The sequence below is a fragment of the Alligator sinensis genome, unplaced genomic scaffold (genome assembly GCF_000455745.1).
Source record: "Alligator sinensis unplaced genomic scaffold, ASM45574v1 scaffold647_2, whole genome shotgun sequence".
Classification (NCBI taxonomy): domain Eukaryota; kingdom Metazoa; phylum Chordata; order Crocodylia; family Alligatoridae; genus Alligator; species Alligator sinensis.
The window spans coordinates 2519308-2534786 of record NW_005841832.1 but is presented as its reverse complement, the minus strand read 5'-3'; the positions used below and the strand labels follow the sequence as shown (position 1 = coordinate 2534786).

At 58.7% G+C, this 15479-nt stretch overlaps 1 protein-coding gene across 1 annotated transcript in view; it reads left to right on the top strand.

The window, feature by feature from the left end:
* Positions 1–15479, top strand: part of SHANK1 (SH3 and multiple ankyrin repeat domains 1) — a 33272-nt gene that overhangs the window by 224 nt on the left and 17569 nt on the right. Inside the window, 13 exon segments of the mRNA XM_025195592.1 lie at positions 1–33; positions 1437–1640; positions 1954–2025; positions 3489–3597; positions 3693–3844; positions 4731–4898; positions 5814–5930; positions 6661–6738; positions 7219–7285; positions 7828–8116; positions 8440–8606; positions 10199–10312; positions 10758–10833. The exon segment at positions 1–33 is cut by the window's left edge and continues 224 nt beyond it. Of these exon segments, the coding sequence (XP_025051377.1) occupies positions 1–33; positions 1437–1640; positions 1954–2025; positions 3489–3597; positions 3693–3844; positions 4731–4898; positions 5814–5930; positions 6661–6738; positions 7219–7285; positions 7828–8116; positions 8440–8606; positions 10199–10312; positions 10758–10833 (1646 nt within the window).

Below are 15479 nucleotides of genomic sequence, written 5' to 3'. Positions count from 1 at the left end.
TGATGGCCATTCGTGCCCTGCGCCAGACGGTGAGTTAGGGGGTGGGGGGCGGAACTGCACAGCCTCATCCATCCCACACAGTGCAGAGAGGAACTGAAGAGGGAGATGGGACAGTCCCCTCCCCCTCTGGCCCTCCACCCTAGCCCCCCTACCCCATCCCCCCAGCTCCTCTCTGACCTGGCATACTCCTTCCCTTCCCCCAGCTCTCCCACACTCCCCCTCCCACCTCCCTGCTCCCCTCGCCCCTCCTTGCTCTCCCTGGGGGGGTCATTAGCTGAGCCGGATGAATCCTTGGATCAGCACAAGACAGTAAAGCACCGCCCCCCCCATCCTTAGCAGAGAATCCAGGACAGAGAGCATCAGTAAACAGCTCTTCTGCCCAACCTGGCTGGACCTTTCATCTGTGGGGTTGGAGGGGAGCCATGAGCAGGCCTATAGCCCCCAGAGGACCATGCATCACTCCTTTACCACAGCCCCCTGCCTCTACCGCCTCCCCCCACAGGGCAGCTGAATCCCTGCCCTGCCACAGGCATCTGTCTCCCAGCTTTTCCTATGCCCCCACTCCATCCTCTGTAGCTGGGGCCTTCCAGACTCCACCCTATCCTTCCCCATAGGTGCTGCTCCCTCAGCATTGCCCCATTGTGGGCACCTGCTTCACCCTGCACAGCCTCTTCTATGTATTCCTGCTCCCAGGGGCTCCCCTCTATCCCAGGTATGCCCCCACAGTCTACAGTGAGCCCTCCCCTTCATCTCTCTTTGAGCGCCTTATCTCTTCACCCCTCCTTGGAAGCAGAGACCTAGGCTACATCTCTGCCCCACAGATGGGAGGCTCCTGCTCCTTTAAGGCTTCTCTCCCACTTCATCCTTCCCCATCCGGGTTTGCAAGTGCACTATGGAAACTGTTGCCACGGATCACAAATTATCATCTCCATGGTGATGGGGGTGGGGCTGCTGCTAGGTAGCAGCATAGACCCCTATCTGAGGGGGGTGGGGGGGCACCCCCTGGGCATAAGTTGAGGGAGATCTGATGCTCATAACCCACCCCATGCTAGAGGGTGCTGTGCTGCTGGGAGCGGGGGGGGTGGGGGCTGTATAAATAGACCCTGCACCCACCCCAGAGGTAGCTGCATTTCAGCACCAGGCAAAGGGTCCCTACATTAACAGCCTGCCAGTATGCCTCACCCCAGAGGTGGCTGCATATAGTGGTAAACTGGGGTCTCCTTGGTGTGCCCCACTCCAGAACTGGCTGCATCTCAATGCTGGGTGAGGGCTTCCATATAACCAGCCTCAGTGCACCCCACCCCAGAGCCAGCCGCATCTCAGTGCTGGGGGAGGAGTCCTTATATAACCAGCCCATCTCAGAACTGGGTGCATCTGGGTTAGAGGTCCCTGCTGACTGTGGGCTGCCCCTTCTGTACCTCCTACCCCCTCCCTAGAAATGTTTGCGCTTCAACCCGGATGCAGCCATTTGGGTGGCAAAGCAGCAGATCCTGTGCACCCTCAATGAGAGCCTCAAGGATGTGCTGAACTATGGGCTCTTCCAGCCGGCCACCAATGGGCGTGATGCCAAGTTCCTGGACGAGGAGCGCCTACTGCGCGAGTACCCCCAGAGCTTCGAGAAGGGTGTACCCTACCTGGAGGTACCACCAGGGCCAGCCTTACCCCTGGCTGGGTTGGGGGGCATGCAGGGCATGGGCTGTAGGCACAAGGAAAGGGTGGGGGGAGCCTGGTAGAAGGGGGTGGGGCTCTGGGTACAGAGGATGTGGTTATGGGGAAAGGGGTGGGGCTTTGTGGGAGGTAAGAGCTGTGTGGGAGTGGGTTTGGGGTGGGAGGGAAGGGCTTTGTGAGGGTGGGCAAAGTTGGGGGGGGTGCAGGCTCTGAGTGGATTGAGGTGGTATTTCCAGTGGCAGTGACTCCTTGTTCCCCCCGCCCTCCACCAACTTGTATCCCCAGTTCCGGTACAAGACCCGGGTTTACAAACAGACCAACCTGGATGAGAAGCAGCTGGCGAAACTGCACACCAAGGTGAGAGCCGAGCCCTGCCCACTACCTGCTCTGGCTCCGCCCCTCCCCACTACACCCATCCTAGCTCTGCCCCTTCCTACCACACCTGCCCAGGCATGGAGTTCCCTTCTGTCTTCCCCTCCAGGGCCCTCTCTCTGCATGGCTGGACCTTGCTTACAGCTGCACCGTTTCCCCCACTCTTTCACCCCTACAGTTGTACATCAACCCCCAACTCTTTCACTTGTAACAGCTGCATAGTGGCCCCCCCAATATATTCCTTAGCCATTACATTCACCCAGTGGTCTCCCCTTCCTTCACCTCTACCTGCGCAGAGCAGTCTCCACTATTTCATCTGCTACAGTTGCAGAGCAACCCCTTCAACTCTGTAGTCACACAGCAGTCCTCCAGCTGCTTTCCCCTTACAGTTACGCAGTGAGCGTCCTCAGCTCCAGCTTGTACAGTCAGTGATGTCATATCCTGTACAGTCACATGGCAACTCCCACTTCTAAACCCCTGCAATGATACAACAACCCCCAGATCCTTCAGTTGTATACCAACCTTCCACCCCATCCCCCTATGGTTGTACATTGACCTCTCCAGTCCTGCCTATAGTCACACACTAGCCGTGACTCCTTCCACTGGCAGTCAGCATGCTCACCCCCTGCTCCTTCACCTCTACAGCTGCACATCAGCCTTCTACTCCTCCCTGCTGCTATTGCACATCAGCCTACCCGCTCCTCCCCATTACCATCGCACATCAACCCCCTGACTCCTTCCCCCTACATTTGCACACTACCCCCAACTCCTTCCTCTTGCGGTCACAAGTGAACTCCCCACTCCTTCACCCCTACAGTTGCACAGCAATCCCCACTCTTCCCCACAACTGCCAGCCTCCCAGTCTACCCCCTACAGCTGCATCTCCCTGACTTCTCCCCAATACAGTCACACATCAATCCTCCTATTCCCCTCCTGCAGTCACACACCAGCTTCCTATTTCTCTCCCCTATATTCACACACCAACCCCCTACTGCTCCTCCCTACAGTTGCACACCAACTCCGTCCGCTTACAGTCACATGCTAACCACCCACTCCTTCATCCCTACACTTGCATGCCAGTCTTCTGCTCCTTCACCCTTACAGGTGCACAGCAGCCCCCATGCCTCCTCCCTACAATCACTTACCAGTTCCCCCACTCCTTTCCCTCCAGCTGCACACCTCACTTCCCACTACATTTGCACGCACTCCCACTCCTCCCCACTAGTCACACACCAATCCCATTCCCCTCCTACAGTCATGCACCAGTCCCCCACTCCTCCCTGCTGTAGTCTCACACGAACCCCCCACTCCTTCCCCCCAGTGTTGCACGCTGTCCCAGAGAATCTCTTCACACCACATTGCTGTCTGCACTCCCTGTGCTGTCTTCCCCATCTCTCCTTTCTCCACCCCCGTGTTTCCCTGCTCACACCTACCCCGTCGTGCCGCAGACCGGCCTGAAGAAGTTCCTGGAGTACGTGCAGCACGGCTCAGCGGAGAAGGTGGCGCGACTGTTGGACAAGGGCCTGGATCCCAACTACCACGACTCAGACAGTGGGGGTGAGTGTAGGGAGGGGGAGGGGCCCGCCAGGGGTGGCAGGGCTGTCCTGGCCCAGCCCCCCAGCGGTGATGGTGTGCCATGCTCCTGCCTGCAGAGACCCCGCTGACCTTGGCCTCACAGCTGGATGGCACGGTCGAGATCATCCGGCTCCTGTGCCTCGGGGGAGCCCACATCGACTTCCGGGCACGGGATGGTGCTACTGCACTGCACAGAGCTGTGTGCACCCGGCGCTATGCGGCCCTCATGGTACAGACCCCCTGGGTTGCTGCATGGGGTATGCTGATGGACTTGGGCGGGTGCAACGTGTCAGGAGTGTGCCCAGCTCATGGGCCCAGTGTGGGATAGGGGAGTGTAGTGTTGTACGCAGGATGTGTGTGCAGTGCATGTGTGGAGTGGTGGGTGTATTGGTGAAGTGCATGTGTAGGATGGAGGGTGTGTTGGTGCAGTGTGTATTCAGGGTGCAGCATCTGTGCAGTGTGTATGCAGGGTGAAGTGTGTGTGGGTTCAGTGCATATGCAGGGTGGAGCATGTGTGGGTGCAGTGTGTGTACAGGGTGTAGTATGTGTATGTGCAGTGAGTGCAAGGTGGAGCATGTGTGTGCGCAAGCTGGACTGCATGTGTGTGTGCAATGCATGTGCAGGGTATAGCGTGTGTGTGTGTGTTGCAGTGTGCATGCAGCGTATGTGGGTGCAGTGCATATGCAGGGTGGAGTGTGTGTGGGTGCAGTGTGTGTGCAGGGTGGAATGTGTGTGCAGCCCATGCTCTGGGCATTTTGAAGCATGGTGTGTGCACTGCGCACGTGCAGTTTGCCATTGTCATGGTCACGCCCAGTGGGCGTGAAACATTCTAGTAAAGCATTCATTGGCGCAGGTCCTGCAGCTCCAGGGCCTGACACAGTGCACGTACAGCAAACGTGGCATTTGTGCAGTGTGTGCTGCTGCCATGATTGTGCAGGGCACGCAGCACGTCAATGCAGTGTACATGCAGCATGCATTGGTGCAGTGCCTGTAGCATGGGCAACCACAGCGTGTGGTGTGAGGCAGCGCAGTGCGTGCAGTGCTTACCGTGCCCCTGGATGGACTCCACCTCCCTGTTCCCTCCCTACCCCTTTGCTCTTTGCCCCCCCACCCAGGCACTGCTGGACCTCGGGGGCTCCCCCAATTACAAGGACCGCCGTGGCCTGACCCCCCTGTACCACACGGCCATGGTGGGGGGCGACCCACGGTGCTGTGAGCTCCTTCTTTACAACCGGGCGCACATCGGCACCGTGGACGAGAACGGGTGGCAGGAGATTCATCAGGTTAGACCACCTCCCCAAGCCAGAATGCGCCCCCATCTTCTCCCAGACAGATGCTCCCTCTATAGAGCGTGCCCTCACTTGCCCTGGCCACGCCCCCTGATCACTTCCGCCACCCAGGGAGCAGACGCCCACAGCCTGCTCCGTTCTCACCAGGATTCCCCACTGAGACCCCTTGATGGAGACCCCCCCCCTTACAGGGGGTGTCCTTTTTCCCATCCTGATCCCCTCCTTCCTGCCTCCCACTCTGGGGGGGGTGGGGAGTTCCCCGTGTCTCTCTATGAATTGTGATTGTGACTGGGCTGTGCCAATGCTCCTGCTGGGACTTAAAGCTGGAGGTTCCTGGCTAGAGGGTCTTGCCCCTCTGCTCAGGGTCAGACTGATCACCATAGTTGGGATCAGGAAGGAATTTTATCCCGTGGTCAGATTGGTGCGGACTGGGGTGGGGGTGGGGGTGAGGGGTTGCCTTCCTTTGTAGCAGAGCTGTGTGGCTTCTACCTGGGATCTCTTGAGCATATATTGACAACCTTTTCCAGCAGCAGGACGTTGGCTGCCGTGGTCCCCCTGCTTTACCTGTGGCAAGTTTGGGTGTTGTGACTTGTGTTGTGTCAGGGTTGAGGCTAGCTTTATGAAGAGGTTAGACAGTGGAATGTACAGGATGGTTTGGCTAGGGCTGATCCTGCCTCAGGCATGGGGTTGGACTAGATGTGACCTCTGCAGGTCCCTTCCAGCCCGACTGCTCTATGATTCTAACTGTGGGCTTGGACCCTGCCCCAGCCCTACACCAGCAGCCTGCGCTGTGGCTGCCCCCATCCCACCAGCTGTGGCTGGGCTGGGGAAGGGTGGTGGGGGGGGTCTACCCATGCACTGTCCCCCTTCCTCCTGGCCCCTGCTGATGTGCTGCTGTGGCCCCCCCAGGCTTGCCAGCATGGGCACTCCCAGCACCTGGAGCACCTCCTGTTCTATGGGGCTGAGCCAGCTGCCCAGAACGCATCAGGGAACACTGCCCTGCATATCTGCGCTCTGTACAACAAGGTGGGTGACCCCCTCTGCCCTTCCCCCCAAATCCCTACACAGCTCCTGCACCCCCCACCCCAACATGCTTTCCAGAGCCTACTCTGTAGCCCCAACCTGCTCCTTTCAACCTGGAGCACCTCGGCACATGTGGTTGTGTGTTTGTGCCCTGTTCAACAAGTGGGGGACCTCCTATGTCCCATCTGCTCCTCCTTCAACCTGCCCCACGGTCCGTCCAGGCCAGAACACAGTGGGAAACAAAGCCCTCCACACCTGTGCCCTATCTGAAGTGAGGTGGGTCATCCTTTCAACCCCCCCCCCCCATCTCATTACTGCCCTTCTGAGTCCCAGAATGCTTTATACATCTCCACCTTCTGCAGAAGGGTTGGTGCCCCCTGCCCCAGACTCATTCAGCCCCCACTGACACCCTCCCACCCTCAACAATACTTTGAGGAACACCGCCTTACATAGCTCCCCTTACTGCACAAGGAAGTGTCCCCCACCCAGTGCTCACCCCTCCAGCACAGAGTACCTCCCCTGACTTGCCCCTTATGACTGTCCAGAGGCCCGGGGGCCCCTTTAAACTCCTTGCCATGGGGAGGGGAGCAGGGTGCCCTGAGCCTCCCAAAGTGTGTGGGGGAGGTGGTCAGAGGGGGATGCTGCTTACTGAGATTGTCAGGGTTTCTAACATGGGGCCTGGGTAATGGAGAGGGAGATCCTGGGGTCTCATGCTATGCTGCTCTGACCCAAGGAGAGCTGTGCCCGCATCCTCCTGTACCGTGGGGCCAACAAGGAAATCAAGAACAACAGTGGACAGACACCCTTTCAGGTGGGGGGGAGTGACATGACATGGTGGGGGAAATCTCTCGGCTGAGGGGTTGGGGAACAGAGTGGCTGTTTGGAGATGCAGGGGGGCATCTTTGATGTGGGGATGGGGGCACGGGGTGTCTGGGAGTGTGATGGGAGGTGTTGGAAGTTTGGGGACACAGAGTGTCTGCAGGGGTGTGCGTGGTCCCTGGGGTGGGATCGAGGTACAGGTGTCTGGGAAGGTACAGGGGGCCCCTGGGGTTGGGTCATAAGGGGTGTCTGTGCGGGTGTGGTGGAAGTCTGGGGCACAGGGGATATCTGTGGGGGTGCCAGGATATTCAGAAGTTGTGGGGGTGGGGGCTACTGGACAGGGGTACCCTGGATGTAGGAGAGGTCTGGGGGCCTTAGGGCATTGTGGAGGTTGGGGGGTGGGTATGTGGGGGGTCAAGGAGCTTTGGGGATCCCCCTGCCTCTGACACTTCCTGCCCCCTTCCCTACCCAGGTGGCTGTAATTGCTGGGAACTTTGAGCTGGGGGAGCTGATCAAGAGCCATCGAGATTCAGATGTGGGTGAGTCGGGGCCCAGCACCTGTGGGACCAGGGGCCTCATGTGCAGGATGGGGGTGCCCAGCTTGTGGGGGACCACCTAGCTATGCCTCTTAATAGCCCAAACACACAGGGGGACCCTGCCCCTGACCACACCCACATAGACCTCCTTGGGACTGTCCCCCACCAGCCACTCCCCCATCAGCCTGATAATAGGCCATGCCCCCTGGACTGGATAGGGAACCCAACCCCTTTGGCCATGCCCAGATGCCTATCCACTGCTGGGGGATGCGGTTCAGAGACCAGTTCCTTTGGAAGCATCCCCTGTGGTCCCTGGATTCAGGATCCCTAGGGGCCCCGCCTTGGTGTCCCCCCCAACCACTGCCTCCCCCAACTTCCTTGTGTTGCCTGTTGCCCCCCCTGCCCACCCCCAGTGTCCCCAGTTCCCTCCTTCCTTCCATGACCCCTGTGCCTCCCTTCCCCTCACCTTCCAACCCTCGCTGATGCTGTGCCCTGCAGCCCCTCCCCACCCACCCTGTGCCCCCTGCTGACGCCATGCCCTGCAGTCCCGTTCCAGGAGACCCCGCAGTACGCCAGCCGGCGCCGGGATGGGGGCCGCAGCCTGGCAGTGCCCCATATCCTGCTCCGGGCCAACAGTGACACCAGCATGAACGTGCCCGACTGGATGCTGTATGGGCCTGGGGGCTCACCCGCCCCCCCCACCGTAGCGGTGCAGACCCCTAAGATCACCGGGACCCTGCGCAGTGCCAGCTCCCCCCGCGGTGCCCGCACCCGCTCCCCCTCCCGTGGGCGGCACCCTGAGGATGCCAAGAGACAGCAACGGGGGCGCCCCAGGTATCTGGACCCTGGGTTTTCTGCCTGGCGCTGGGTGGCAGAGTGGGTCTTGGAGGCAGAGTGGGAACCAGGGCACCAGGGTTCTATCCCAGTTTTGGGAGGGGAGTGGGGTCTAGTAAGTTAGAGCAGGGTACACTGGGAACCAGGATGCTTGGGTTCTACCTGGCTCTAGGATGAGAGGATGGAGTCTGTTGAGTTAGAGCAGGGGAGGCTGGGAACTAGGACACCTGGGTTCTATCCAGCTGTGGGAGTTGGTGGGTTATGACTGGAGGCCTGACAGTCAGGATGCCTGGGTTCTCTGGCATCTCCCTGTCTGCCTGCAGCTCCAGCGGCTTTTCCAAGGACACGGGGCCAGGGGGGACGCTGAACAGCCGGGGGGTGAAGCGGAAACTGTACTCGGCTGTGCCCGGGCGCACCTTCATGGCCGTGAAGCCCTACCAGGCACAGGCTGAGGGCGAACTGTCTCTCAGCAAGGGCGAGAAGATCAAGGGTAGGACACCCAGACATCTGGCTTCTGATGGGAGGGTAGCAGGCTGGTATTTTTGAGTGCTAGGACTCCTGGGTTCCATCCCCTGCTCTGTGAGGGCGGTGGGTGGGTGGGACAGTCTGGGCCTCCTGAGTTGTCTGCCTGACCCTGCATGGGACAGTGGTATACGCGTGTGTGTGCTGATGCTGATGTCATTAGGGTGTGTGTATACGGTTCTGTGTGTGCATGTGAGGGGGCACTGTAGCATGTATGCATGCACTGGTGTTACAGGTTTGAGTGCATTGTAGTACCTAGGCATGCATGTGTGTGTGCGTGCTTGTGTGTGTTTGCATGTATACAAGCTGCGGGGGGGGCCTGTGGGAGAAACTTGTAATGGGCTATTGCATGGGACTAAGGCAGAGATGCTGCAAGGGGGGGTGTTACAGCCCTCAGTGGAGTGGGGTGGTGTGTGTGCGCACGCATGCTAATGAAGGGGTCTCTAGGGGATGTGCACACCAACATGCTAGGTTGGAGCAGTCCCAGGGTCACCTTGATCTGACCATACTCTTCTTTCTGGTGTCACCTGTAGGAGCTGCTGGGTTGTGGGAGGGGGTGTTGGTGGCTCTAGGGTCATGGAGTGGAGGTGGAGTGTGAATGGGGGTGTAGGGTTGGGTGGGTATGTCAGATTCAGAGTATAAGTGGGTGAGGTGTTTTGGGTGTCTAGGAGTGCAAAATATTTGGGGGTGTAAACTGTGTGGGATTAGGCGGGTGTGTCTGGAGGAGCAGAGTTTGTAGGATGTGTCTAGGTATGCAGGTTGTGTGGGTGTGAGTTAAGTAGGGGGTACAGGTTGTGGATGTTTTTGGGGAGCAGGGCATGTGTGGGGTTGTAGGTTGTCTCTGTGGGTGTGTGTGTGTGTGGGCTGCATGTTTGTGGGGGAGGTATGGGCTCTATGTCTTGGTGTGTAAGGTGGGGTTCAGACTGAGTCTGGATGTATTTGGGGGTTCAGACTATCTGGGTGGGTGTGGGGGCTCAGACTGCATGTCTGAATGAGTGGAAGGTATGGGCTGTGTGTCTGGGTGTGTGCAGGTTTGGACTGTGTGTAGGGGTTCAGGCTGTTGTGTGTGTGTGTGGTAGCTCAGGCTATGTGACTGGCAGGCGGTATGGGCTGTGTGTATGTGATGGTGGGGTATGGGCTGTGTCTGTGTGGGGAGGGGTTCAGGCTGTGTGTCTGTGGCAGGGGGCTATGGGCTGTGTGTGTAGGTATATGTGTCGGGGGTCCAGGCTTTGTGCGTGTTGGGGTGATATGGGCTGTGTGTCTGTGTTGGGGGGCTTCAGGCTATGTGTGTATGGCGGAGGGTACAAGCTCTGTGTGATATGGGGGTATGGGGATTCAAGCTGTGAGTGTGGGAGATATGGGCTGTATGTCTTTGTGCATGTGTGGTAGTTCAGGCTGTGTGCATTGGGGGTGTGGTACAGATTGTGTGTGGGGAGGTGGAGGTGGTACGGGCTATGTTTCTGGGTATGGGGGTTCAGGCTGTGTGCATGTGTGGGGTGGGGGCAGGTATAGGCTATGTGACTGTGTGTGTGTGTGTGTGTGTTGTACTCTCTCCTGCAGTGCTGAGCGTGGGCGAAGGCGGGTTCTGGGAGGGGCAAGTGAAGGGCCGCATCGGCTGGTTCCCCTCGGACTGCGTGGAGGAGGTGCCCAACAAGTCCCAGGAGGGCAAGTCAGGTCCTGGGCTCCCACTGCCCCTGCCTTGGCAACAGGCCCTCAGTTCCCAGTGCCCCGTCCTCCCCCTACTGCCGCCTCCCCTCCCAGGGTGCCCCTGACCCTGCCCCACTGCCTCCACCCCACAGCCCTGCCAGTTTCTCCTATGCCCTCCCAGACCCCTCACTTCTGTCCCTCCCTGAGTCACCCCACCCTGTGCTGCCTCAGTGTCATTCTCCACCCTGGCCCCTGCAGTCTGGGCCCCTCAGAGACCCCAGGGTGAGTCCTCCACAGGCTGCCTGTGCCAGGTCACTGTTGGCACTGGGTCTGACCCAGAGGCAGGGCAGGGGGTCACGGGGGGGACTCCCAGCCCCCAAGGCCAGGGTAGATGGGGACAAGTAGTGGCATGGGGGGCAAAGGGGGTGTCTGCTCCTCTCCCTCTGTGCTGATGCCCCTTGTTCCCCCACAGAGAGCCGCAGCGACAAGGCGAAGCGTCTCTTCAGGCACTACACAGTGGGATCCTATGACAGCTTTGATGCCCCCAGGTGAGAATGGCCTCCCTCCACCACGGTGACCCTACCTCTCCCCTCCACCTCACCCTCACACCCCCTGCAGGGCCAGGGCTGTGGGGATACAGGATGGGAGGTGCTGTCAGAGATGGGGAGGGTCCCTCATTCTGGGGTCCCTATGAGTGGGAGGAGTGTTAGTGCTGGGGGTGTTTGGCTGAGGGGCAGGAGTTGTGCTGGGGGGGGAAGTGAAGGGGGGATCAACCCTGTGGGGGGGTCTCTGGTTTAGGGGGAGAGGAAGGGTTGGCAGTGGGGCTCCATCAGGGTAGGACATTGATAGGGAGGGGAGGAATGGGTTCTGACAGCACAGCTAGATGCATTAGCACCATGAGGCAGCCCTGAGCCCTGTCCCCGCACCCCCCCACCCCTGTAAACCCCAGGGGCCCTGGGCTCGAAGCCAGAACTGGGGGGCCCAGACACTATGACCCATCCCCTCCTGCTCCCCCAGAGCAGCAGCCTCCTTCCTTTCCCCACCAATTCCCCCTCGTTGTGCTGCATACAGAACCCAGGTGTCCAGGTGCATGCCAGTTAGTGAGGCCCTGCTGGACAGGGGGTGCACGGGGGGCACAGGACTCCTGGGCTCTTTCACTAATCTCACTGATCCCACAGGCAAGTTGTGTGTTGTGCCCCACTTCCCAGAGATTGAGTTGGGGGGGCTGTCCTGCTGTGTCCCCTGCATAGAGGGCATCGAGGACATCCCAGCCTCTCCCTGGCAGTGCCCAGAGGCTGTGTGCCATCTGCTGGCACAGATTGGGCATGACAGAGAGCCCCTGCCTGCCCTGAGCTCAGGTGTCTGGAGGGAGGAGAAAGCAGGGAATGCTATCCCTCCCACCCCCAGTCTTGCCAGTGCCCCTCACTCCCCAGCTATAGCTCTTTCTCAGCCTAGCCCCAAGCTCCCCATAGCCCTGCCACTGCCCCTTGCTCCAGACCTGCTGCCCCTGCGATCCCAGCCACCTCCCCCACTGCTGGGCTGTGTGTTCGGTAGGATATGTGCTGCTCTCCACCCCCACCCCCCATGGACCCAGTACATCCTGGCCCAGCGTTTCTGGAGCAGGCGGTGGCTCTGAGTGTGTTGCTGCGTTCCGGGCTGCTGGCACATGTCCTTGAGCGCAGCCGGTGTGCAGCACAGGGGCCAGGGTTGGAGGAGGAGAGGGCATCCCCAGGCCTCTCTGGTGGGGGTCAGGGGCCTCCCAGGCACCCTCCCCCTCTGGCTGCTGGGGGCCTGGGTGGATCTCCTTACCTAGACACCTCCCTCCCTCCCCTTGCACGCGCACGTGCGACACTCCATGCACCACGGGGCTGGTGACCCAGTTTGTGCTGGTGAGACTGGTGCAAAGGGTTTTCCGCCACGATCCACGGACCAGGCCGAACCCCTCACTCTGGGAGGACCATGGCCTCAGAGGCCTCCTCACCTCGTGCTGCGGGGGGTGTCGTGCCTCAGGGCACTGAGCTGTGATGGAGGCCTGGGACCAGGGTGCAGCTGGGTACCAACCCGTGGCCAGGCCAGCAGCCCTATGAGTCAGGCAGGCGGCGAGATGGGCCCGGAGGAGGCTGGGTGAGTGGGGCTGTGGGGGTGGGAGGATGGAACTTGGGGGTTGTGGGGAATGGAGCTGGTGGGGAATGGAGGAGTGGAGTTGTGTATGACTATGAAGGACTGGGAGAGTGGGAACTGGGAGGCTGTGGGTAGTGGGGGATGGGGGAGTGGGGCTGGCGGGGGTTGAAAGATGGGTGAGAGTGGATCAGACATGCACTTGCGGGGTTCTGGGTCCATGGTTTTTGAGTCATGGGTGATGGGTGGCAGGGAGTGCATGGGGGAAGTACTGAGGGCATGCTCCCGTGGGCACCTGGGTGGGGGCTGGGTCTGTCTGGGACATGGGGTGGGGACGGGGTGCTCCTCTCCCTTGGATGACCCAGTTTCCATCCCTCCCCCTTGCTGACCCAGTTCTGCCAGAAGAGGGGAGTTGAGTGGGGGAGTCTCTCTCAGTGTTAGGGGCTCTGTGGGCAGGGGGAGGGTTTCAATGTCAGGGGGCTTTGTGAATAGGGGAAGGAGGTCCTTATGTTGGGGCGGGGGCTCTGTGGGCAGGAGTCGGGGCATCCCTCTGTTGGGAGATCCTGTGGGAAGGAGTTGGGAGTGGGGAGTTCCATGGTTTTAGCTTTGCGGGGAATGGGAGAATTACAAAGGGAGTAAAATAGACCCAGTTGATACACAGAAGGCGGCAAGTGCTTGGGAGTGCGTGTAAGACTGAGTGTGAGCCTCGGCTGCTGCTGCCAGGCATGCAACTGTATGTGAGAGTGAGTGTAAGCAAGTTGGAGCAAATGTGACTCAGTGTGTAAGTGTGTCTGTCTGAGTGTGCTGTGTGTCTGTGTGACTGTGCTTGTGAGGGGCACAGCATGTATGTCCAGGTGTGACACTGTTATGGTGCTTGTAAATGTGCTGCCACATACATCTCCCTGGTTGACACTGTCACCTTACCTGTTAGCATATCAGCACATGCATGTCCTAGTTATGGCACTGTCAGCCTCTGTGCGTTTGTGTGAGTGTGAGAGAGAGAGAGAGAGACAGACACAATTGCATGTCCAGGTATGATAGCGTGTCTGGATGAGGCTGCACGTATCTCTGTAATGCTGTGTGAGACACTATACACATATTCAGGCATGACTGTCTGAATGCAACCACATGCATCTCCGTGTGTGTGTGTGTGTGTGTGTGTGTGTGTGTGTGAGTGAGAGAGAGAGTCTGTATGTATCCAGGTGTGACACTGTCAGTGTATCAGTGTGACAGTATGTGTGTCATGTGACAAAGTGAGTGATAACACTCATATCCCAGTATGACACTGTAAAATTGACTCTTGAGTATGTGTGTGTATGTGGAATACTGAGCGTGTGACCACATGTCACTTAAGTGTGTGTGGTGGTGAGTGTGGCACTATGTCTGTCAGTCTGATGCTGTGCTTGCAGGGGTGTGATACTGTGAGTGTGGCCAGGTGTGGGTGTGATGCTGTGTGTGGCTAGGTGTCTAGCAGTGAGTGTGCGGTGTGATGTCGCCTGTGGAAGTTTTGCGCTTTATGGTGGCCTGGGGGAGGCATGCAGGGGCAGTAGGGAGCTCTACTGTACCTCGGGTGCCTATGAGTGCCCAGCTAGGGGACCAGTGGCACAAGCTGGATCAGCTCCATGGGGGAGAACCCCATAGCTCCCTGCCCCTATTGCAAAGTATGGAAATGCAGCTGCCTTTGGGGTGTGCTGCTCTGTGGGGGATGTTTATACAAGATTCTCTCACCTGGTACCATGATGCAGCTGCTTCTGGGACATGTTGGAGGGGCTGTTTATACAAGTACTCACCCCCTGAAGGCTCTCGGGTGAAGTCTTTTATGGGGCTGGTGGGGTGGGGACCCCTCACCTGGTGCTGAAATGTGATTGGGTCTCAGGTGGGTGCACTGGGAGGGGTGTTTATACAGGGACCCCTTGTCTGGAATTGAGATGCAGCTCTGGGCTGCATGGGAGGGGTGCTTGTTACACAGGGCCCTCAGCCAGTGTGTAATGCAGCTGGCTTTGGGGTGGGTGCATAGGGAAAGGGAAGTTTCTGTATAAACTTAATACCTAGCACTGAGATGCAGCTGTTTCTGGGGTGCATTGTGAGGTGTGGGCTGGTTATACAGGACCTCCTCACCTAGTGCTTGGATACAGCTGGTTCTGAGGTGGGTGCATTGGTGGTGGCTTTTATATAAGGACTCCGTCGCACTTGGCACTGAGATGCAGCTGGCTCTGGGTATGTTGGGGGGCCTTTATACACCCAGTGCTGAGATGTGGCTGGGCCTGGGGTGCTTTGTAGAGGGTGGCTTGTTATACAGATACCTCTCACCTGGTGCTGGGATGCAGTTGGCTCTGCAGTTGGCTCTGGGGTGAGGCGTGCTGGGGAGAGGTGTTTATTCAGGGACCCCTTTCTTGGCACTGAGATGCAGCTGGCTCTGGGGTGGTGGGGAGAGCTGGTGATACAGGGCCCTTCACCTAGTGCTGGGATGCAGCTGGCTCTGAAGTGAGGCATTTGTATAGGTACCGCTTACTTGGCATTGAGATGTGGTGGCTCTGGGGTATTGGGTGAGGTGGGCAGCCTGGAGGGGAGGGACAGAGTCCAGCTAGATCTAGACAAGTTACAGAGGTGGGCGGATGAGAATAAGATGGAATTCAACACAGACAAGTGCAGGGTACTGCATCTAGGGAGAAGGAACCAGCAACACACTTATAGGCTGGGGAACACCCTTCTTGTCAACATAGTGGCAGAAAGGGATCTTGGAGTCATTGTTGACTCCAGGATGAACATGAGCCGCCAATGTGAGGAAGCGGTCAGTAAGGCTAACCGCACCTTGTCGTGCATCTACAGATGAATCACAAGCAGGTCCAGGGAGGTGATTCTTCCCTTCTGTGTGGCATTGGTCAGGCCACAGTTGGAGTACTGCGTCCAGTTCTGGGCGCTGCACTTCAAGAGGGATGTGGCTAGCATTGAGAGGGTCCAGAGGAGGGCCACTCGCATGGTCAAGAGGCAGCGGGTCAGGCCCTACGAAGAGAGGCTGAAGGGCCTGAATTTATTTAACCTCTGCAAGAGAAGGCTGAGAGGGGATCTGGTGGCC